This window comes from Pezoporus flaviventris, unplaced genomic scaffold, assembly GCF_033815535.1.
Source record: "Pezoporus flaviventris isolate CSIRO_AGI_PZ_B2104156 unplaced genomic scaffold, CSIRO_AGI_Pfla_v1 ptg000031l, whole genome shotgun sequence".
Lineage (NCBI taxonomy): Eukaryota > Metazoa > Chordata > Aves > Psittaciformes > Psittacidae > Pezoporus > Pezoporus flaviventris.
This window is the reverse complement of record NW_026892579.1, coordinates 9,160,219-9,183,742: the sequence shown is the minus strand read 5'-3', so window position 1 is coordinate 9,183,742 and position 23,524 is coordinate 9,160,219. Positions and strand designations below refer to the sequence as shown.

The window sequence follows — 23,524 nt, the reverse complement described above, 5'->3', positions numbered from 1 at the left end:
AACTTGTTTAAGTAAGTATAGGCAACTTATTTTCTTCTTTCTTCTATTTTTAAAACAGGGTGGTCGCAAAGTTGAATTCAGTGGAGAGCCAAAGGTAAAAGCCAATATTCATTTGATTGTCCAAAGGTATTTTATAGCACATGAACATATGGGTAGATAAATGCATCTTGACCATGTACGAGCTACTGGTGCCTGGTCCTACTGTGTGTGACCACACCATGAAACTGCAATTTCTGACACATTTATGCATCCACAGCATATGTAGATGGCAGTATTAATAGCTATCTGGATAATGCAGATGGGTAACGAACATTCAGACCCTCATGTTGCATCTCTAAGATCTCTTTAACAGAATAGAAAGATCCCACTAATTAATTTCATAATCTTGGCTTCTCATTCTCTGTGCACAGAGGAAACACTCATCAGAATTTATCATGCTCTCTGCAACTTTTCTTTTACTTCATTTCCTGTACAGGTAATCGTTTATGAGAAGCCTTTCTTTAAAGGGAGACATGTGGAAATAGAATCGGAGATCATTATGCTTGATGACAAGGAATCAGAAGAGAAGACAAGACTTCAACTTCCATCAGTGGGATCTATGAAAGTACTGGGAGGAGTGTAAGTGGGAAAACACCAGTAATATTTCTCCTTTAGCTGAAGTAGTAAGCCTGTAGGCTGGAAACTGCAGTGGGCAAATTCTGTACACGTTTATTTTCTCTCTTTTCCTAGTTTTTTGGGTTTAGATATATGCCCAAGTTAAATTTGCAAATCTGTATCTGTTCCATTATGACACAGAGCAGCAGTTCTCCATTTTCACACATGGACTCTGTTGTTGTTGTTGTTTAGTTGGGTCGCTTATGAGAAGCCTGGGTTTGAAGGCCATCAGTACTTGCTGGAAGAAGGAGCGTATCGGGATTGGACAGACTGGGGTGGCTATGATGAACAGTTGCAGTCACTGCGACCAGTTGTTGGCGTGAGTTCCAAGAACATGTAGTAGACATCTCCTGAGTGCACTGAGATGTCATGTTGCATTTGCCTTATGATACTTCTCTTCGTTTTAACAGGACTTCACAAGCTCCCATATGATAATGTACAGTGAAAAAGACTTTGGATCAAAGGGTGCCAATATTAATGTGTTAGGAATTATTTCCAATTTGAAAGACACTGGATATGGGCTGAGGACACAATCTATAAATGTGCTAAGTGGCGTGTAAGTGATATTTTTAATCGCTGTTTAATTTTAAATGTGCTATTCTTTTTAGATTTTGATAGTATTTTCAGATATTTCTCAGCACTTTTGACTTCTAATGTCTGTGTGGAGTCTTCAGATAAGATTTTCTGCCCTTGACTGCAGAATGTGAAAAGTTTTTGTGAATTCTTTTTCATTGTAAGATCGGATGGTCCAGGAGATGTTGACTTACTGATACACAAAGTACTAAAAGTATGATATTTTGTCAGAGAGGTAGAAATAGCTTGTTCTTGTGGCTGCATTTTTTGAAATCATTTCAACAGCAAAAGTACTATGGAACCCATTTCCAGTTTTAAAACTTAATTTCCAGTCGTCTTGTGTTTGATCAGAGGCAAATTCCTTGCTCTTTATTTCAGTTGTGTGCAAAACAGAGATAACTCTTGCTGTGCTCACTAATGCATTCTGATATTAAGGAGACTTTAACTGTTCTGAAACATAACGTTGGTTTTGCAGTGAATCCTATAGATTAATAGTCTTTTAGTACCATGCCTTTGTTTTGTTCACTTTTTTTTTTACCACAGTGATTCCCAGAACTTTGCATTGATATGGTCATTACCCTCTGCCGCATGTGTTATCAGATGCAGTAGATAAGTTGATAGACTTTGCTGTTTGATTTGTTCAGTACATCAATTGTAGATTGAGTTTCACAGCCTTGCAGACTGCGTCAAAGTAGTTTGGAAATAGAAACAAGTGTTAGCAATCATGTCTCCAAATACACAGAAGTACTTGAAGTAGTAGAACCAAAAGAATATGAGATGTACAGTCTCTCTCCTTTCCTGGTATGCAGGTGACTTGCTGAAAGCATACGCAGCCACACCTTGAATCTTTCTGTGTGTTTATCTGTGCGAAAGCTCTGCAAGTTTTGTCAGGGTAAAGACTGCACAGTCAAGCTCAGTGCATTCCAGATGAATGCTTTTTAAGTTGTATATGAATATGGTACGACAGCAGGGTTTTTTTCTGCATGATGATCTTTGAAGCCACTGTGCCCTTTTGTTTTCTGTAATATACAAGGGAGATTCATGAGGAAGAGTGACCTCTGAAGGTTGGGGAAACAAACCTTCAGAGGTGAAAATAGGTTGTGGGTTACCTATCATGCCCTTTGTGTTGTTCTAGTAAATGTATCTGTTACAGTTAAGATAGGAATCATACTTTGGTCTCAGTATTCTAGTAATAAGAGTGACTCTAATATTCTCATGGTAAGGGTGGCTAGAAGTCATTACAAACAAGAATTGTCCCAACAGTCTCTGCTACTGCACCTGTAATCTCACCTTGTAGTCAGTCAGATGTCATTTGTAGCAGTTAGCTTTTTAAAAACTTAGGTGCGTTGTTTGTAGCAGGTGACTAGTACTCAGCTCTGAACAGTTTTGTGTGATCCTTTTGTTTCCAAAGAGGTTGTGAGTGTTTGGGGATTTTGTGGTGGTGTTCTTCCTAAATGCTATTGTATCAGAAAGGTTGAATGATTCACGTTAAGTCATGCTTGGTAACACGGTGCTTTTCTAAGTCTTGAGCAACGGTTCAGGTACAAAATTTTTATATCTTTCCTTCCAAGAAATCATTCACCAAGCAATGAATAATCCATTGAGTAATTTCCTGAGTTGTTTAGACTGTAGTGTAGATGATGTCTTAGTGAACTGTGACAGACTGAGTAAAAGCTTGTCAGAATATTTCAAGGGAACCTTTCTGGTATCATACTGATAATACCTCATTATAAAAAAAAAAAAAAGTCAAATAATGTAAGAAGCCCCGAATCTGTCATAGTAGCTTTTCAACTACAGGCTTTTCTGGGATAAGCTGTTATGGCAGACAGATAACAGATGATCTGCATTTCCCCCCATATTAATTTAATTGCTCTGTAATTTAAAGGCTATGTCAAAGAAAGCCTGATACTGCAGTGCACAGATACTACTGAGCAAGATATAAGCTAAACTGCATCTCTAAACTGTATGCTGAAGGCAGCCCAGCTCTGCATTTGGGGAGTGAATATTCTATTTTGGGGTAATTTGAGTGCTAGTTCCATCAGATTTTTTTTTCAGCTATCCTGTTTCTGAAGAATGTTTCCAAGCAGTATTTTCATGTCTTTGCTAAATCCATTGTAAAGAGACTCCCCCTCAAAAAAATATTCTAAAATGATGAGCATTTACTTTTTTAAAAATGAGAATTTTTTGCTCTTGAGCATTCTTCAGAGACTGGCCAAGCATAAGATCCAGGATGTTTTATTCTTCTGCTGTTGGTGCAGGAGAAAGCAATCCAGACTGCCTGAAAGTAGGAGAGGCCTTTCTTCTTTTAAGAAGGGTTTGATTGTTATGGCCAAATTGGCAGAATTTAAGTGGCGGGAAATGGAAATACTTACTAGCAATAACCCTTTACAAGTTGAAGCAAGTACTAAAATCAACCGTTGTGCAATTTTGATTTTCTGTCTGCATAAAACCTCTTCAAGGTTACATTGAATAGTGATCAAAATCACAGGGATGTTTGAAATGTGCCTTTTCTGTATTCATAAACACACCAAACATTTGCCAAAAATACTGAACCCCCCCTGTCTTTTAGTTGATCCTTTTGGAACTTGGTGGAAGAACTTTTCCATATTCGGGGGGTTTTTTGTTGGTGGCTTTTTTATGTCGGCGTTTGTTTTACTGTGGACCTGTAATCAGGCTGGTTTTCCCCTAGTTTTCAAGCAGTTAGTCCACAGTGCAGGTTTGGCTCCTTCTTGTGTACATCTGGGTAATGATATTAAGGAAATTACAAGGTGATGAGTAGTTCATATACAGGAGCCAGAATGTAGTAAATTTAATCTAAATGTGCTTGGAAGGTAACACAGGTGAAACTAAGACAATATGAGTTACAAGAACTAAACCTCCACTGGAGCTGAGAAAGGCAAGAATCCATGGGCAAGTACCCCATGGGAGAAATCTCAAACGAAGCTTCCACTTCCTCTATGTCTGAACTGACATTCAAAAAACCTTTCAAGGAGTCTTGAAGTTAAAATCTGCAGGTCCCTGGGGTACTGGGAATCACAAGCACAAAGGGGTATGATAAAGAACCTGTTTGCTCTATTTACTATAACAGAATTTTACTAACTCATCCTCTCTGTTAATCATGCTACAAATCTGAAAGTGTCAGTTCATTTCCTGGCCCCATGGTCCATCTGATTAGCATATTTATGCCAATTTAAACTCATTGTGTCCATATAGTATTTAAGCTTTAAAGATGGTGGATTGTGTTTCAGACCTGAAGGAGTGTTCTGTGCCTGAAAGCTTTCTTTTTACAGCTATGCCATTTAGTTTAATGAAGGTGTTGTCATTTCTTCCTTAGCTGAGAATGGTCCTTCCAGGACTTGGGTAATCAGTCCTATGTTAAAGTGAGTCTGAGCAGCTGAGGGGATTACTCCTTGCAGCTGATGTTAGAAAGAACATATGCGATAAGAAATGGCTAGTGTTTTAAACAATGAAGTTAGGTAAAATGAATCCTGGACTAACCATGAGCAGAGCTGATTTTTTTTGGCAAGTTGTCTTTGTCTGTATTCTGTTCTTGGCTGATCTTCCAGACCCTTCTTGGACCCATGCTTCCTAGACATCATATGTGGAAAGTTCTGGGGAAAGACACTGTGCATGTAGTAGTGCCAACAATATCTAAACAATGCTTTTCTTTACATCTTTGGTTCCAAGGGCATGGATGATGTAGAGAAGTGAAGGTCTCCAGCACCACCCTGCCAGCAGCATGGGATGAGGCTGTATCTCAGGCTAAGACAATTTGTAGGGCTGGGGGTTACAAAAACTGTTGTGCTAGGAGACCTTGTTCCCTGTAGGGCAGGGTTGTTGTTGCCATGCTGCAGAGCAGTACTCCAGTTTTTGTGATGCCTAGCAACTGGAATGTGACTCTCTTGCTCAGATACGGAGGTGATGTCTTGCTCTCCAGGCGTTTCTGTTAAGTCAGAAGTTGGATGCAGGCAGTGCTCCTTCCTAGGAGCACTTGACGTTTGACAGGTTTAGCTGGTACTGAATTAAGCTGCCTGTCCTTGATGTTGTTGTTACTACTCTCAGCAGCTTGTGTGGGCTTATGAATGAAGTAGAAAAACACAAGGCTTATTTCACCAATAAGCCTTGACAGCAGAAACTGCATGGGCTCACTTGCTTATTTAAATCCCATGTGTGAGTGAGATACCTTGGTTATTTCTGTATTCAGGTTTCTTTTTAGATGGGGGAAATGAAATAACTGCAGTTGACAGATTCTTTGGAGGCACCTGGAATATTTTGTCGTTCACTTACTATCAGAAAAACTTTTTTACGTAGATGTCAGTCAGGTGAAACTGTCATGCACTGTAGTTGTACCTTGGCATTTGCACATTGAAAAATCTAATGAACATCTGCTGAAGAAGCTGGCTAAGGAAACCTCATTTTCACAGCTTTTTGTATATATGGCATACAGGTATAGACACACCTGAGACATTTGAACTGTCTGCTCAATTTATTGTACATACCGATGTCTCTTTGATGAATTACTAGGAGGTGATTTTGAAATGTGCCTTGAAATATGTCTTAAGTAATTAGTGCATAACAAGTTAGAATAATTGATTATATCTGAGGCAAACCAAGAGATGTGAATAGTGATAAATGTGAATCACTGTATGAGTGTTTGCCATGGGCAACTAATACAAACTTTATACTCTCAGCACATACATGTTGATGCAGCTTTATTTCAATTTGAAGTTGTTGTACTTCTTGTGTCTGCAGAGACTCTGGCATTTGTTCTTAGAATAAAACTGCAGCTTAATAAAAACCAGTTGCTTGACACATGTAGATCATTTTATGGTAAATTTAGATGGTGAGGGTTAGCCTCCACTGCAAATTACAAGTTCCATATCATTTTACTGCTTTATGATATGATTTTTTTTTGTGTTAGTGTTGAAACTTTGTAAGAAAATTGCACTGAAAGTGAGTTTTGGCATAACCTAGCATACACTCATTATGCAGTGCTTTGGATAAAACTGGAAGTGGGTTGACAATGAGTAAAAGATTATATTGTAGAACCAGGAACCAGCAAGATGTCCTAATGCCTGCATAAACATGAATGAAACTCAGCTGGTACTCTGGCCAGTTCTAATACTGGCGCTGAAAAAGAAAGAAAGAACAAACAAACAAAACAGGGAAAAGGATGAGTTTAAAAAAGAGCCAGAATATAATTATGGGAAAGTTTGCAAAGTCTAGTGGTGAAAGGCAACAGACAGAAGTTATGCAGGTTATCACAAAACCAAAGGTAGTGCTGATGTGGAAGTGCTTTATCTTGGACTTCAGTATGGAGCCAGGGTTAGAAGAATGCCGTAATAGAAGGTTTGTTGAATGGATGCATAGCAAGAGTACCTGATAGCAGATAGCTAGAAAGAAAGCACTGCGGGGGTAACTGAACATTAGAGAGAGATATGTAGTGATTTGGTTGTTTTTCTAATGTTTTTCTAATACACTCTAAGTGTGTATTGACCTCAAAAGGTCAATGTCTTTCAAAAAGGTGTATTCTGACTGGGACAGAAGTTATGGACTTGATGCAGAATTCTGAGTTTGTGGCCTGTATCAGGCAGGAGATGTGACTGCCTAGTTATAATAATAGCTTTGAATTAATCTGGCCAAATTTGGGATGGTTTTAATGCTTAACTTTCAAGGATGTTCTTCCTGCCTGATATCTGTGATTCCTGGCAGGGAACAGCCTGCTCTCATTAGCATATGTGTCTCTTGTTGCAGCTCAGCTTTCGGTTGGGATTGATGTTTGCTTGAACACGGCTGAACTGGCAACATTAAAAATCAGTATTCCTATCTTTACTGTCCAGATGACTCTGAAAGTTAGTTTTATCTGAAAAAAATGTGTTCTGTTTTTCCAGAGAAGGTCTTGAGCTAGCTAAAATAATGGAATTGTGAAGCATCTCAGAATGTTCTTACTGGAATCAGCTTCTAGGAAATCTAGCAGATGACGTATTTGAATTTGTGGTCTGCTTTTAGCTAATTCATATTGACATATGGTATAAGGAAGTGAAATTTACATGGGTTTTGGAGTATCAGATACACTTGTTTGTTTATGGTTTTAATAAAATTACAGTTGACACTTGAGGGGAGAAATTTTTTATTTGTTCTTACATTAAGGCAATAATGATTATACACACTTGTATTTTGGAAAAGTACTGTGACTTCTACCCATCACCCTCTTCTGTCTCTCTTAGGTGGGTGGCTTATGAGAATCCTGAGTTCACAGGGGAGCAGTATATACTGGCTAAAGGGCTATATCCCAGCACTGAAGCATGGGGGGGAAAGAATTGCAAGATATCTTCAGTTCAGCCCATCATTACAGTAAGGAAATAATTTTATACTTGTTTTGCAAGTTTCTCTGAAGTGTTTAGACCTACACTTTTTCTATCAAATTCAGTTTATTTACATTCTTTAATAACATTAAACTTTTTTATGTTTGTTATTTTATTACTGTTTAAAATAATTTTTTTTTCTTCTTCCAAACATCTGCAGGATATTGCTGGAAATGAAAGGGGTAAAGTCAAGGTAAGATACTTCTCCAAGGTCATGAAAAGTACTGTGTAGGTCTGTAACATATATAAATAAAGAAATGTCTTTTTGTCTAGTGTAACACCCAGCTATTTGCGTAGATGATTGACTAGTCAGACAAAAGAGTAAGAACTGCAGGTAAAGAAAGGAAGCTTTCCAGACCTCTCAAGTAAGTCACATTAAGGCCCAAGGAAGGTGGGATTTAATACACAGCTGCCACCAGAACTTTCTAAGGGCACAGGTGATGTTTTGGTTCAGCAAGTGAGCTGTTTTGGTATATCAGTGATTGTACTGAGGAGCTGGAGCTCTCATCTGTCCATGCAGAGGCGGAGGTAGTTGCTGAGGCAAGCGCTCTCGAAGTTAAGTGTTGTTCATGGTACTGTTGTGACTTAAACCCTTTTGGATCTAGTTCTTTGGTTAACGGTTCTGCTAATGGTGGTTGCACTATATGGGAATCTTGTTCACTCTTAAATACTGCCGAGTTATGCTTAAAAGTTAGTGCCATCTTTGTCAATAGTTAAGAGAAGGAAATGACTGGGAGAACTTGTTCAGTGAGTTAACATATTTTTATATTGGACTGTGGCCTGTATGCAACTACTAATATGTATTTTTGACAGTGAAGCCAATGGGCACCTTTTTCATACTTTGATAATTCTGAACCTTTTCATGTTTGTCTCTGCACAAAGAGACTTTTATTTTCAATTCAGTCAAAATGGTGGGTATCTCATGGAATTAAAACTAGGGAGAAAATTCTTATCTGTTCCATTTTGCATTCTTTATTAGTAGCATGCCTCACTGGAATCTCCTGCATACAGATAGTATATGAACTACAGGGAATAAAAATCTCAAGGCTGCTTATTTTCAGCTATGTGCATGAAAAATTATTTGCACCTATGTATATTATGTGTCTACTAAGATCTTATCCCGAGGAAACAAAGAAGTAATGGCTTGCAGCCAATAGACTGCATCGCTCGTCAGCATGTTCCTCTTTGGAGAACAGTGTGCATGCCCACACTTGTATCTCTGCTAAGAGTGAATAAACTGGTAGGCATGTGATAATGTGCATGACTTCTGTGTGATCAAGGTTAATTATCCTCTAACTAAATTAGCAGGTTTGCTGCTTAGAAATTATTATTTTTTTCTTTTTTAACAAGGACAAAAGACTCTGGGTGACGTATCCACTCTTATCCTCCAAGCAGAAAAAGAACAACGGATGTGACTGTATAGCCATAACAGGCACATAAAGCCCATCTACCCTGGGAATATTTACCATGCCTGTTGGCGTGCTGTCCGAGTACTTTGGCAAGATTATGCCCCATTTGTGTTGAGAGACAGACAGTTTTCATTTAGTGGGAAGAGTATGTATTTTGGAGATTAAATGGATTAATAATCTAAACCAAAACCATTTATGGCCCTTTAATAAAGATGTGCCAGGTCTGACCATTCTGTGGGAATTTAAAAATCTTCTCCATCAGATAGTCCAGGGGACTATCTTCATTAGTGTTATTTTAATTACTTTGTATGTTACTGAGTGATACACAGCCAGAAGTAATTTTTGGTATTGTCGCCTTGCCGTCTTGAACAAGGATTGCAACATGGAAGAGGTAAAAAAAAAAAAAATGCATGTAGCTGAGGAAGTCTGGGTGATTTAAGTAGGTTTTAATCTAATTGTAAAAGCAATGGTAGAGGCGTGTTACTGAAGATTGAATAATTAATTGTTTTTAAATATGTTTATAACTTTTTAAAGGTCCAGTTATTTTCAGAGCCTGAATTCAAGGGTAACTGCCAAATATTTGAAAAAGATACAAGATGTATTGATTCATTTGCTGTGAAGTCTTCAAAAATATTAGATGGCAGGTAAGTTACATTGAATAAATATTGCAAAATCCCTTAAACAGTAAAAGTTTTTAAAAAGCAGCCAGCTTTCTAACACTTGAAGTGATTTCAGAAAAATGCTTTGCAGTTTGCACATAAGTCTTCAGCCTGTCAGGACAAAACAGTGTAAATAATCTTTCTGTCAGTAGCTCTTGCTAAAGACTGAGAAATACAGCTTCATTTTAACTTGCACAGAATTCTTAAGAGGCCATTTCTTCTCCTTTCTGCAGCTGCATAGTGTATGACCAGGAAGAATTCTCTGGTAACCAGTATGTGTTAGAAGAAGGAATCTATCCTGATCTGACGGCAATGGGTTGTTCACCCCAAGCAGTTCTAAAATCTTTACAGATTATAAATATTGTAAGTAAAACTATTAGAAATACCGTAAAGTAAAGATTGGTACAGTGATGACTCCCACCTGCCCGTTTTTTTCAACAGTAAAAATGTGAGGGACACACTGACAACAGGAGTATTTGAATTTATTTCTTTTTTATATGTAGTGGCATTTAAATGTCCTAGCTGCAGCCAAGTTTTTTTGACCTCTGTGCTGTTTTTGCAAAAGAAGGGACATCCCTGAAGCAGCTGCCTGGGATTTTCTGTAAGAGGAGTCAAGGATGTGTCAGACAGGCACTTAATTTCCCAGTAGGAGAGACCACTTAGAGTGAGTTGAGAAATGTCAGTAGAACAGTGTGAAGAAACCTTTGTACTGCAGCCCTTGGGTTTTATGCATATTAAAAAAAAACAGACTTAACTAAGCAATTTTGCATGAAATACATGTAATTATAAAACACTATTGCTATAATCAGGGAAATGCAATTTGAGTAATCATGAAATAATGTACCCTTCTAGATAAAGTAAAGCAACACCCAATGCCATTTGGCAAAATCAGACAGTGTTGTTGTTATGTGTGGTGGATACAAACTAAACAACATTTACATATTTTGTAACTCGTCAATGGCAAGGAATGAGTTTGCTCAAGCCTATAGCCAGTCATTATGATTGGTTCTGATAGAATCTGCAAGTATATTTTAAGGTGAAAGTAATTTCTAGCAAAATGGTATCAAGAATCCAGGGACTTATGTCAGTAAGAAGACACTCATTTTAAAAAAGGAGGAGTGCACTGTTGACTGTTCTTTGAATCTGACAACTTCGTTGCACTCCACTGTAATTTTGGTAACCCGTCAGTGATGTAGCAGTTGACGAAGGAGAACTAAAGTGCGTCATCCTCTTTCATGTGTCTGAAGCATTTTGATGTACAGTGTAAACAAATATCTGCAGCAGGTATGTCTGACTTCTGAACTCTCTGGCTATCTAGTAGATGGATCCTATTAAAAACGATAGAAATGCTTCTAGCCAAGCTTGGTGGGTGATCACCATGAACTAAAACAGGCTCTTCTGTACCTGTCAGTGTCTAGTTCTTGGGTCTGAAATGCTTGTTTCAAGCTGGAATGATCAGCTTACTTTTGGAAGATGTATTATTTGTGACATAGGCTGTTGTGTTAAGACAGCCAAATACCAGTTTTGTGCCTCAAAGTTCTTGTAATTTCTGAGACTTGTTTTAGCCTTACAATTCATCACACTTCAAACAGTAGCATAGAGATGCATCTGTTTACCAGTCGCGTGCTGCTGCTTCCTTCTTCAGAGGCTTCCTACCTGCAGAGAAGAGGATAAGGGGTTGCTTTGCTCAGCAGTTTATTATCAAACCAGAATACAGAGAATAAGAAGTTAGGTGGAAATGATTCATAATTTTACAAAAGCTTGAAGCTTGTTAAATACTGGTGTCACCTCTCAGATTTATTTTGGGATTGGTTTTGGCAGTGCAGATCTTAATTCCTCCCCACCATCTGCTGCTCCCATAATTTTCCGTGTGATTTTTCTGTGACGTTTCTATACAAGAAGCACCTTTGCTATTTTGGTATGTCCAAAATACTAAATATAGGTGTTTTAGCATTATGATACTAATCTAGTTTAACTCCCCCTTGAAGGGATTGATTTCTAATGGACCATGAGAAAAGAAAATGAAAGGGATATTCGATAAACTTGGAAGACAAAGTTAAAAGGACTTGTATTCATAAGCTCAAGGTTTTTGTGTTATTATACCACTGTATCTTTGCATGTTTGTGCTTGCTTTGCATACTTCACATGGTTGTGCTGCAGATAGAGAATAGCATTTTTCCTTCTTGAATTTGTTAAACATTCGTTTTCCTGAACAGACTATAAAAACAACTGTGAATGTTGTTTATGCGTGAACAGTCATGCTGAAAATACTTCTTTTTAATGAACAGCTCTGTGAAATAACTAAGTGTAGATATACAGGAACACCAGATTCTCACAGTGCAGTACGTGCGAAGTACTGAAAGAAAACTGGTGAGCAGATGTTGCAGTTCTTTCAGTCTGGAACGTTTTATGTAACAGTATTGCTGCTGAATCTAAACAATGCCCAGAGTGGAAGGTGTGGCAGAAAATTGGAGGATTTCCTTTGCTGTCTGTGTGTTTTCTTTGTAAGTAGATTATTTCTCAAGCATTGCACATGGCTCAAGGGCTGCTGCCTGACCAGTTAGTTCCATGTCTCAGAGCACAGGTGCAGGTCTATAAAAGGGCTGAGGGGGAGACACCAGACCATCATCATGGTGCAACTGTCCCTGCTGGGCTTTTGACCCGTGATGACACATGATGGTCTAACAGGTGTTTACCTTCCATGGTGGAGATGAGTGTACTCTGATTTTTGGAGTAAGCTGAAAAGCCTCTGCTGGCATTTCCTACAGCCTAGCAGTGTGTGTGTGATCAGGAAGCTGCTGTACAATAATCTGGACTGTTGCAAAGATGATGGTGATGCTCATGCAACATTGTCATCTGGGCCCTTAAGTATCTAAAGGAAGATCAAAAGGAAGATTAAAGAGAAATTTAAGCACTGTCTAGAGATAGGTTGACAGGAGATCTTGCCTAAAAAAATTGCATGGAATCATGGATATCTGCTGCAGTGCATTACAAAGCCACCTCTGCCTTACAGGGCATGTTTCCATGCCTGGGGCCAGATAGGAGTCTGTCGAGACTTTGCATCATGTCAGGCGTTCCTGATCCAGTTGATGTGTTTCAAGCATTCTGAACATATGCCAGCAGGAAGGAGCTCTTCTGGCTATGGTGGTTGTTTTACACAGTCGTTGCTGGAAGACTTGCAAGAAAGGGAGTGACAGGGTCATTTCTATCTATGAGCATAAACTGTAATGCCAGGACACTCAGGATTATTGACTTTATCCCAAGGGATTTCAGACTCTTGCCTCTCAGCTTCCAGAGGAAGGCTTTAATTGTGAGAAATTATTTCCAGTCCACTGCAGATAACCTTGCTACACAGAAAAGCCCAAGGTTTGTTATTCAGAAGGCATTTAAGATGGATTGAGCAATGCGGGGAGCTTCATGTGGGCAGAATCCCTTTGACACCAGAAGCATTTTGACAGTGAGGGAGAAAAATCATCTCTCCACAGTAGTTTGGAGGATTCAGATACTAGTTTTTGCTTGTCTTGAATTTCACCTCAGAAGTGTGAATCTTGAAGCTTTTGTCTAATCCAAGTTTGATATTGCCATAACCAACTATAAGAGTTAAAAATGAGAGCAGTAACTAATAAGCAGTACTGACAAGGCTGTCATCATTTGAAGCTGTAGAAATCAGTATTATTTGACTGTATGTTCAGGACTGAAGATGAAATGACTTCATGACTGGGCTTTAGTACAATGGAAGACAGGGCATTAATGAAAATATATTTTAAAACGTACTTAAGATATTATGCAGAATTAAAACCAGAGAAATTTCTGTGTGCCTTAAGGAAGTTTTATGTTCCATGTAAGGAGATCCCTTGTGTGTTTTGTATAAGGGCTTTTTATTACTTCTTTTTATTTCTTGTAAGTAACTTGTGCAGAACAAAAAAACATTATTCTTAAACAATCAAGAAGAAACCTCTGAAATAAAAGGGCTGTGTGGAGTAGTGATGTTCATAGTCACCATGTGGAGTTCTAACATACTATAAAAGTGCTTATCTTCCTTTTGCAGGAGTTGTCTGAACCGTGCATAGCTCTTTTTGAAAAGGTGGGGTTCCAAGGAAAGAAAATCAAATTCAGTACGGAAATCTTAAATTTCCAGTTCCTGGGATACAATCCTCGAGTAGCTTCAGTTCAAATCCTTGGTGGCACGTAAGTTTAAAATCACTTTCTGATTCTTTGGAATGATGTTATTTACTCAACTGAAAAATTACAGGTGTTACAAACCAAGGAGTATAAAATTCGATTATCATAATGTGTGGAGTGCTTTAATGCAGCATCTTCTTACAGAACCTTTTTGCATCCCATTTCAAGAACATGTTATCACCGACTTGTGCTCTGTGCTAGAAGTTGAAATGAATTTAAATAAAGCCTACAAGGAAGCCAATGTCCTCTCTCATGCCATATTATAAAAGCCAGTTCGCGCAGCATCCTTAAAGCCAACTTCTGTGCTCCTGGTTTAGGTCTCAATCATAACAAAACAAAAAATAAAAAAGATAATCAATCCATTTGAGCTGTGCCATAAGTTTAAAATTTTATAGTAAGTCTTCACATTCATCCTTTTACCTGGGTGTTATGGACACAGTGGTACAATCAGATCATGATCTGGCCCCTTTGGCATTAGTAATAATCCCTTTTAATTCAGAACCTGGGTCAGACTCTGTTGTCAATCTAGCAGTTAAATTCGTTAACTGTTTTTATGCAGTTGTGTTCTCTAAACTTACTTTTGAAGATCAGGTGAAAAAATAGGCTGTGATGAAGTTTAAAAACTGTCTGGAAGCATTTTGAAAGCTACTGTGCTATTTTCTTCCAGTGTTCCAACAGAGCTGTTAAACTTCTCTTTTCATGTTTTTTTTCCTGTTAATCTCTAGTTTCAAGATACTTGCACCAGTTGTTATATTTAGTTTCTGACGAACGTTTTTGTGTTTGTGGGGTTTTTTTTTGTGTTGCTTTGTTTAACGATAAATCCATGTTACTGTTTGCATTTAAATGTGCTCTTCTGAAGAGAGAAATTTCAAGGTGTGTGCTGGAGAGACTCTGCGGATAGCTTAAGACTGCCCTCCAGTGGATAGCTAATACCAGATCTGTAGAGCAAATCATTTTTATCATCTGTGTAAGCTGGTTGAAGGGTTTCTTTAGCACACTGAACTGACGTTTGAAACACAAAGGTCATTGGAAAAGGTACCTGTTCAGTACCCTCAAGTCTACTGAGATTTTGTAACTTTCACCATAACCACCGTATAGTTGTTTCTCACTTCCAATAACATGAAATAGCATGAGGTCAAACATTGTTACTTCTTTGCCAAGAACACAGTTACCATGATTCCAGGTAATGGAGTCATGAATTGTGTATGTTTTCTGTCCAATGACAGGTTGATTTTTCTGGTTGGTCACTGGAATAGTATGAAAATTCTGATTTCATTTTAGCAGTGTCAGATGCTGAAATGTGTCAAAATATATGTTTCTGAGTGTGCTTGCCCCTGGTGCCTCCCTTATTGAGGGTTTTCTCATCTTCTCTTCCTTTGCTAAGAGGCATTTGTTTATGATTTTCCTAATTTCATACCAGGGGATAGATGTGTATTAGGCTGTGAAAAAGCACCAATATTAAGGTGTGTGTTCTGGATATGGACATACAGCTATTGTGCAGTCCCAGCAAATCAGTGTGAGAAAATTCAACGTATTGCACTGTATTGCAGCCTGTTTCAAAGTCTAGTAATTCACTGCCTGTGCCAGTATAGTAGAGACGCAGAAGTCAGGTTCTGACAGATTGCTTTCGATGTGATGGTTACCGTGGTTGGATATGTTTGTATTTAGCTAGGGAATGCTAAACAAAAGTTTTCTATATGCTTTTTCTTTGTCATGTGTCATGTCTGTGTCATGTCCCCTCCCCTACAGTATTTGGGAAGGAGAGAGGTGTTCTGAAATAAAACCTCTTATCAGAATACCCTAGAGAATTTCACACTGTTGCAGTTACAGTATTTGCTTGTTGTGGTCTACATTCCTAATAGCTCTTTCCCATGTGGGTCAGGCCTGTCCAAATTAAGCTATTAGAGCTACTGATTCTGCACATGCAGCAATCTAGTATATACAACATACGTAGCATATACATACATGCTCCTTGAGGAGTCACAGTACCTCCTGAAAGCAGATGATACTTAAAAGTTGGGTTCCCCCTTTAAGGCAAGAAAAAGCTTTGTTTCATTCAGCTTGTATTTTTTAAATAACAGGACTGTAAAATGTGGACTCCAGTGTATTCATCTTAATGCGATTGATTTCAGTCAGGACATGATTTTATTATTTTTTAAGACCTATCAGAAAGGAGGTCATTGTCTTTCCAAAGCTAAACACTACTACTCTGTGGGACAGATTTCTAGAAACCCATTTATCGATTTCAAAGCAGGATTTAGCTGTAAAAACATTCTGTATTTTTGTCTTACAGATGGGTAATTTATGAGCATAGTAATTACAGGGGGCGTCAGATGTTGTTATCACCGAAAGAAATTCCAGATTGGTATAAAGTGAGTGGCTTTTGTCAGATAGGTTCTCTGAGACCTTTACTGCAGGTGAGTAGGCTCTGACTTGAGATTGTCAAGTACCAATTTATATTTTGTAATGGGGTTAGGGGGATATTATACAGCTGAAAGCAGTGTTACAGTCTTGATGCATGTTACAAGCTTCAGCAATAGCAGTTGTGTAAAGAAATTGCTCTACAGTTTTGCTTGTAATAAAAGCTGTTTGAATATGCTGCATGGCTTTGCAATTCTGCTTCTCAAACTGTTCATTAAGCATACTTTAAACCAAAATATGGAGGACAGCATGTACGGATTGGCTAAATTCTTTTAACAAATAGTGACTATAACTACTATATATAAATTATTTTGTTTTATAATTAGCACCCAAACTTGCTACTGGCAAGTACTGTATTATCTACATTATTTTTGGAACAAGAAGAAAATTTGTCAACAAAATTGGATACTTCAATTAGTAGTGATTTTTGTGTTGATTTAGGGGGGAAGGCCCTTCCCTGCTTATTACTTGGCAGAATAATTTGCAAATCTAATGCAAAGCTTGTGGCATCTATTTCATTTTGTCCTCTAAGTGAGGACCATGTGATTTGGTCCAGTACTGCAGCAGTCCTGTAAGCTTTAACATTCGGGGTTTTTGCTGAGCTGTATTTTATTGAGGAAGCAACTTTTTCTAATTCACAGATTACTTGTACCTGTAACCAAATGTATTTGCTTGCTGTCAATGTTGTCTTTCTATAACCTTAAGCAGGGTTAGAATAATGCATTTTGACTGTGCTGGGTGAGAGCTTGTCTAAACAGAAATGTTAATGTGTAACAAGACGCAGCATGAACTTGAAGTATACTACTTGTTGCCAGGGAAATAAGCAGCGTTGCACGAATTCACCCTTGATGAAAGCTAAAAGCATCAATACAAGAAGTTAGCAGAGAGCCGTTAGTGCTGCTCTGAATTAAAAATTCTTAGCTTTCCACTTCATGCTGATCTTGGCGCATAGGAAGGCCTAAAAATCTCCATGCAGAATGACAAGTTCTCAAAGCTTGGCTTATTCTAGACATCTGTAGACTTTGGAATTAAATTCTAGAATAGAAGAGTTAAGGTTTCTGAAGGGAGGAGGGACACGTGAGGTTCACGGGACAGTAACTGCTCTGAAGTTAACCAGAGCAGGTTGTGTTTTGTGCTGAGACTGTGGTTAAAGAATTCTGTTGTTTTCTGCAGAAACGTGTGTACTTCAGGCTTCGAAACAAAGAAACAGGAAAATTCATGTCAGCTGATGGAAATTTAGACAATCTGAATCTTCTCAGAATACAGGTTGCAGAAGATACAGGCTCAGATGATCAAATCTGGGTTTATCAGGATGGATTCATAAGGTGCCGGGTAAGGTTCAAGTTCAGAATGAATTTTCTCTTTCCCTCTTTCCCAGTAAGGCTTTTTGGATTCAATTCTTATTGTATCATCTTAATTTATTGTATTTCTGTTTCAGCTGTAACATAATCTTTTTGTAAAGTGTTGGTTTTGTTTTGGTTGGTTGGTTGGTTTTTTAAGTTGAACTCTGGCTTTTTCAGGTGATACAAACTAGTTGTATGATACCTTTTCTGATGTAATTTGAGTTGTGAGAGATTTTAGTTACGATGTCCTTTTCCCCTAAAGAATAGTACCCTAGTACCAGCCTCATCAACACCAAAAGATCATTGTCTTGCTCTTCATGAGCTCCTTTCATGTTTATGCCCTCTTTCTTCCAGGGAAAATATCACAAAAGTGTCTAAGCCGGGGAGACCTTTTAAAATGCTTGTCGTTAAAATGCTATCATTAATAGACCCTTATTGATAACACTTTGAACTACAAATACCTTGTGGTAGGTTGATTAGCGTAATGCAGGTTATATCCTCTTCTGCTTAAAGATGCAATCCTATTCTTTTGGGTTTTTGAGGATTTGTGTCTGGTTACCCGTGTATTTGTCAAATTCATCGCTTTCCATTCCTCTGTACAATTTTCCAAATGAAGTCCTACTTTTCTCACAGTCCATAAAACTAATCATGTGTGAATTGTCATTGAGGTGAGCAGAGGTATGCGTGGTTCATAATGTCTAAGCATGTACAGTCTCAGGTAGGGATGCCAGCCAAAGAAAATTAAGTTACTTTAATGCTCTCAAACAGCTTGACTGCAAAGAATCATATGAACTTTTTCTATAGGATTGTATAACTTCAAAGGAGCCATTTATAATTATGTCATCTATCCTGGAGGGAAGAATCTTACTGTTAATAAGCTAAGGAATTGTTTGGACATGTTTACAGAACACATGCAGTAGTAAAAGGGATTTATATAGAGAGTGAAATGATGCAAAGTAAGCTAAAAGCTTTAATATCGCACACAAAAGACTTCTTTCTTGACAGTGCCTCTCAAACATTTCACTGAAAGTATTTATCAAGATAGTGTGGTATTACATGGCTTTGGATAAAACATGCTCTTGGTTTTTGTCCCTGTCTCACACAAAGCAGTTCTTCTGTGCACAGAAAATACAGAGCTCATGCTGTATAGCAACCAGGTAGCTTAGTGTGGAGTACAGGCTGGCAACATTGATCTTAAACGACTGGACTCTTACAGAGCTCCACCACCATCTTCCTATTGAATGACAGTAAATGTTCTGTATGCAAAAAATGGTTTTTCACAACATTTGAAAAATAAGCTCACGGGTGGGTAGGTACATGCATGTAGGCAGACCCAGGTCACTGGAAGAACTTGTGCCTTTCTTCTTGTAAGTTTAGGTCATCTGAGTGAGTACGTGGTACTTGAGGTATGCCTGAGGTTTCAAGGAAGGGCTGTTTTAGGTAGGTGGCATAACTGGTAAGCAGCATATGAAAGTTATTCTGCCCATTTTGTCAGAAACAAATATGATTGTAGGTCTGAAATCAGGTCTCCTCACTCTTCACAAGTTTCTTGGAGATGGGTGAAGTAGTGGCCGTTGTGTAATAACCTAGTGTGTAAGCTTTGAGTCTTCCAAGTCCCACTAGAGAAGATCTTTAGATACAGATGAGTATTTCAGAATTGTAGAACTAAATCATCTTACTTCAATTCTAGGTTATGATAGTAAGAAGTGCTACTTTTTCACAACTGTCTGTTTAATAATTTGGGGCCATATCAACAACAGCAGATGGGCATTTGCTTAATCTGCCGCTAAAGTCCCTTCAGGTGATACAAGGCAGCTTATGGTGATCTATTGAAAAATCACTGTTCACATAGAATAATCAACTGTAATTTACTACTAATAGTAAATTAAGTAGCCTTAATATTCTTTTCAAATAAACTTGATTTTTGCCAGTTCTTTTTTTTTTTTAACCATAAAGACATTTGCAGCGTTTTGAAATCAAGTTATATAAATGGCTAGGAAAAGAATATTGAACAAAGAAGAACATATCCTTGTGACATGCTACTGTGCAGTTATGTCCTTTATCTCAAAAGGACTGGAGATTATTAGAGAACAAAAAAAGAATGCGCAGAGGAGATGGAAAGTTTCTATGCAAGGAAGAGACAAAATAGGACTTTTTAGGCTACAAAGGGGGCAGTTTGAGGGATGATATGATTGAAGTCATGCAAACATAGCATGGACAAGACATCCCTTGAAGTAAAGGAGGAGAAGGGGAGTAGAAGTAGGGGAGTGAGGAGAGCACCAAATAAAATCTGTAGTTGCCTATCAGTTGTTGGGTTTTTTTTTTTAATGGTAGTAGTGAAGATACGGAACTGCTTGCTGCAGAAGGGTGGTGATACAGAAGGGTGTTTGTCTCAAAGAGTTACACTGATCTCAGTGGGTAGTGATTAACGAATTCATGTATGGGACAGAAACCATCTGAGTATTAAAGGTACCAGCTCTGCATGGAAAAGTCTCTGGACTGGAAATTGCTGTAGACTGGGAGAGATTACCAGGAATGTACTGCATACAAGAGCAGAGTGAATGTAATCTTTCATAACATCTGTTATTGGCCACTGCTAGAGACAGCTGCTAATTGTACCTTCTGATCTGACACACTATGGTTATTTTAATGTTCTTATGTTGTGAAGAGTGTCAGCCTTATAGGAACAAAAGAAAAATAAGTAGGCTTGAGTTTGGGGCAAAAATACATTCCTTTAGGGAAAGTAGTTCCTAGATTCTGTTCTTGCCTGTTGTCATCTATCTGATTAAAAAATAGTGAATACTAGAAGTAAGGCTGTTTTGAATAATTGCTGTTGCCTTTCTGATGATACAGATGGCAGAGGATTGCTGCTTGACAATTGTTGGAAATCTTATAACTCCTGGCTCTAAACTTGGTCTGTCATTTGAGCGGAATGAAGACAAACAATATTGGCATATTAATCCCGATGGCAGGATTTATAGCAAGATGAAACCCAAACTGGTTTTAGATATCAAAGGTAAGCAAATGCGTTATCTCATTACATTGTGTCTTAATTACATGGTATTTACAGTGGGATAGGCACTAAACGTGCCTATAAATTAAGGATGGTGTTAGAGTTACTTTAATCTAGAATCAAAAGAAGACCCGATTAGCTCATCTGACCTCCTGAATTAGACAGGCCCAAGGACTTCATTTTTCCTACACAGAGTTTAGTGACTCACAGTACTTGCTTATCTTGTATCCCCAGTGTCCACTCACTGTAGATATCCCCAGTTAATTTTATGTGCACTGAGTGATATGAATATAATTATTGAAAATGCTGAAGCAAGAAAAACCTAACTTCTCATTAACTATAATTTGTATAAAGAAAATTTTCTTATATAGTAAGTAGGTGCATTAGCCAGAGGGTATTAGGAAAGCAAAGACAGGCTTGTACACTGATGTGATTTTATGAAAAAAGTGTTTTCATTTGGTTATTAATGACGACACCTTTATTGCGACTATGAGATTCTGCCATAGCAGCCTAAGGTCTGTGCTTACTTGATGGTGTTTTTTATAGTCACTTTTGTTGCAGCAATTTGATTCACTTAGATACTGTTTCCAAACTTTGGTTTCATAGTTTCATAGAAAGTCTGAAAAAGCAACAAATTGAATGATTAGCAGAATTAGCATAATCAGATCATAGAATTGTAGAATGGTTTGGGTTGAAGAAACGTTAAAGCTCATCCAGTTCAAAACCCCTGCCATGGGCAGGGGCACCTTCCACTAGACCAGGTTGCTCAAAGCCCCATTCAGCCTGGCCTTGAACACTGCCAGGGATGGGGCATTCACAACTTCTCTGGACAACCTGTGCCAGTGGCTCCCCACCCTCACAGCAAAGAACTTCTTCCTAATATCTAATCTAAATTGACCCTCTGTCAGTTTAAATCAATTCCTCCTTGTCCTATCACTACACGGCCTTGTAAAAAGTCCCTCAACAGCTTTCTTGTAGGCCCCATGTTCTAGATGTTCTTACATAACTCTCACTCTTTCAGGTAGGGGGAATAATCATTTCCTGTAGCTGTTTATTTTTTTAGCTGTTTTAAGATGAATTTTGCATTGATGCTGTGGCATTAATTACAGCCATTACAAAAGAAAAAAAAAGAAGAAAGGAAAATACTGGAATCAGAACTTTAGAACAGAAAAGGACAGGACTATCAGAACTGTGAGAAAAGGGTTATCTAATGTTTGACCGTAATACAACACTGGCACAAATCATCACTAATTCTCTTTACTGCCATAAAAAGGTAGTGGCTATTAATTATAAACTCATCAAAAAGCCTCCAGTTCAAGGGAGAGTGTTTAGTCAGGATAACTCTGCATATCTTTTTCTAAAGTGAGTTCTGGGTTGCACCAAACAAGAAGAAATTACACTGCCTTGTCTTCATAATGTTTAAAGTAGTTATGCATTCTGCATTTGTAATTGAAAATCTCACAATGGTCTGGTGCTGAAAGTATAGATGTGCTCTTAGTTTAAAAAAAAAAGTAAACCTGTGTGGTACATATGAAAGAGTAGGTACATTCAGCTTTTATTTGAGAAAGCCTAGTAGGAACATTACCTGTTTCTGCCAATCTTGCTGATCTGTTCTTGACCACAAATTGAGCATTAATGAATTCTTCAGCAAGTGAATGCAATTGTTAACTGTGCAGTTACCAATGCCACCTTGTGGATATCGTGGCACAGCACAACGCCTTGTCCATGGCACCGCTCTACCGAAGTAGTCTCTTCTTCCACTGAAAGAAATCCCCTCTCTTCCCTTATAACATGTTTACATTCTATCAGACACTGCTTAAAAAGTACTTTTTGTGCTTGCAGTGATTACTGAGCTATTTAGGTAATGTTATTTTTTGTAGCTGCTGGTTAGGTTTTCTTTCCCCTGGGATTATTAGGTCTAGTATTCCCTTTTTTTAACTCTCTTTCTGAAGAACTTTGCAAGTATTTCTGCTGTGCATCCCCACTGCTTTTTAGTAACTGCCTGAGGAGACAAATCATGTTGGTGTTAACCTTCTCAGAGACCTTTCTGCTTTGGAACAGTGGCACCAGGAAGCCTCCCCCAAGTTCCTGAAGCAGAGAACAGCTAAGGTGCTTGAGATGGCATTTCCTTTGTACAGAAGAGCTGTTCTTAAATGTGCCTGCCTATGTATATTTGTTGCTGAGATCTGCTAGAATCTACACTTGCTACATTCATCATAAGCTTTTGGCTGCCAGGCTTGTCTTTTGCTCCTTTGGAGAGGGTGAGGCTGTAGGGGTGCAGAATGAAAGATGGTGTCTGCAGGGGTGGCCTGGTGCTCTCTGTATGAAGGCTGGCTCAGATGGCTGCTTCCACACACTTTTGCAGTATGTACTAGATACGAGAAAAATGTCAGTTCTCACTTTCAGTTGTAATCATACATTTATTTGCTTCAGAGTTTAAGTCAGATTAGTACTAGTGCGCTTCTATGAGAACATGTTTCAACATGCATGAACATTGCAGCACGAGTAAATTAAGCCCCTCTAAGAAAGGGCTGTATTTGCCAGTGGAAACAGCTGAACATTGGGTGATACCCTGTGTCTGGCAGCTGCTCCAAACGCAGGATTATAATGGTGAAGAGTAAATGAGTACCAGACCTTGTCCCTGGTATGGTCCTGCTCACATTGTCTGTTAGCAGCAGGACTTATTTCATTGTGTAAACATCATCCTTAGAGCAAAGTGACAACTGACAGCTGTTGAGGGAAAAACTGAACAGCCAAGCATGACTTTTGGGAAGTGACAGTCTTAAAGGAGCCACACCTAACTGTACTACAGTGTTTCCTTCCTTTCCCATCCAGGCTGACAAAGCTGAGGTACTGAATTACTGAAGGGGTGGAGAGGAGCAGACAGCCTCCCTTGCTTCAAAAT

The 23,524-nt window shown here is 38.4% G+C and overlaps 2 protein-coding genes across 2 annotated transcripts in view; both read left to right on the top strand.

Moving 5' to 3' along the window:
* The window catches only part of MTRES1 (mitochondrial transcription rescue factor 1), a 244,769-nt gene that overhangs the window by 63,376 nt on the left and 157,869 nt on the right, over nt 1-23,524 (top strand). The window lies entirely within an intron of this gene.
* The window catches only part of CRYBG1 (crystallin beta-gamma domain containing 1), a 98,290-nt gene that overhangs the window by 72,863 nt on the left and 1,903 nt on the right, over nt 1-23,524 (top strand). The window contains exons 11-22 of the mRNA XM_061460193.1: nt 59-94; nt 476-618; nt 847-973; nt 1,065-1,210; nt 7,455-7,581; nt 7,753-7,785; nt 9,536-9,645; nt 9,894-10,023; nt 13,709-13,848; nt 16,136-16,259; nt 17,437-17,595; nt 20,460-20,622. Coding sequence (XP_061316177.1) covers nt 59-94; nt 476-618; nt 847-973; nt 1,065-1,210; nt 7,455-7,581; nt 7,753-7,785; nt 9,536-9,645; nt 9,894-10,023; nt 13,709-13,848; nt 16,136-16,259; nt 17,437-17,595; nt 20,460-20,622 — 1,438 coding nt within the window. The remainder of the gene's footprint in view (nt 1-58; nt 95-475; nt 619-846; nt 974-1,064; nt 1,211-7,454; nt 7,582-7,752; nt 7,786-9,535; nt 9,646-9,893; nt 10,024-13,708; nt 13,849-16,135; nt 16,260-17,436; nt 17,596-20,459; nt 20,623-23,524) is intronic.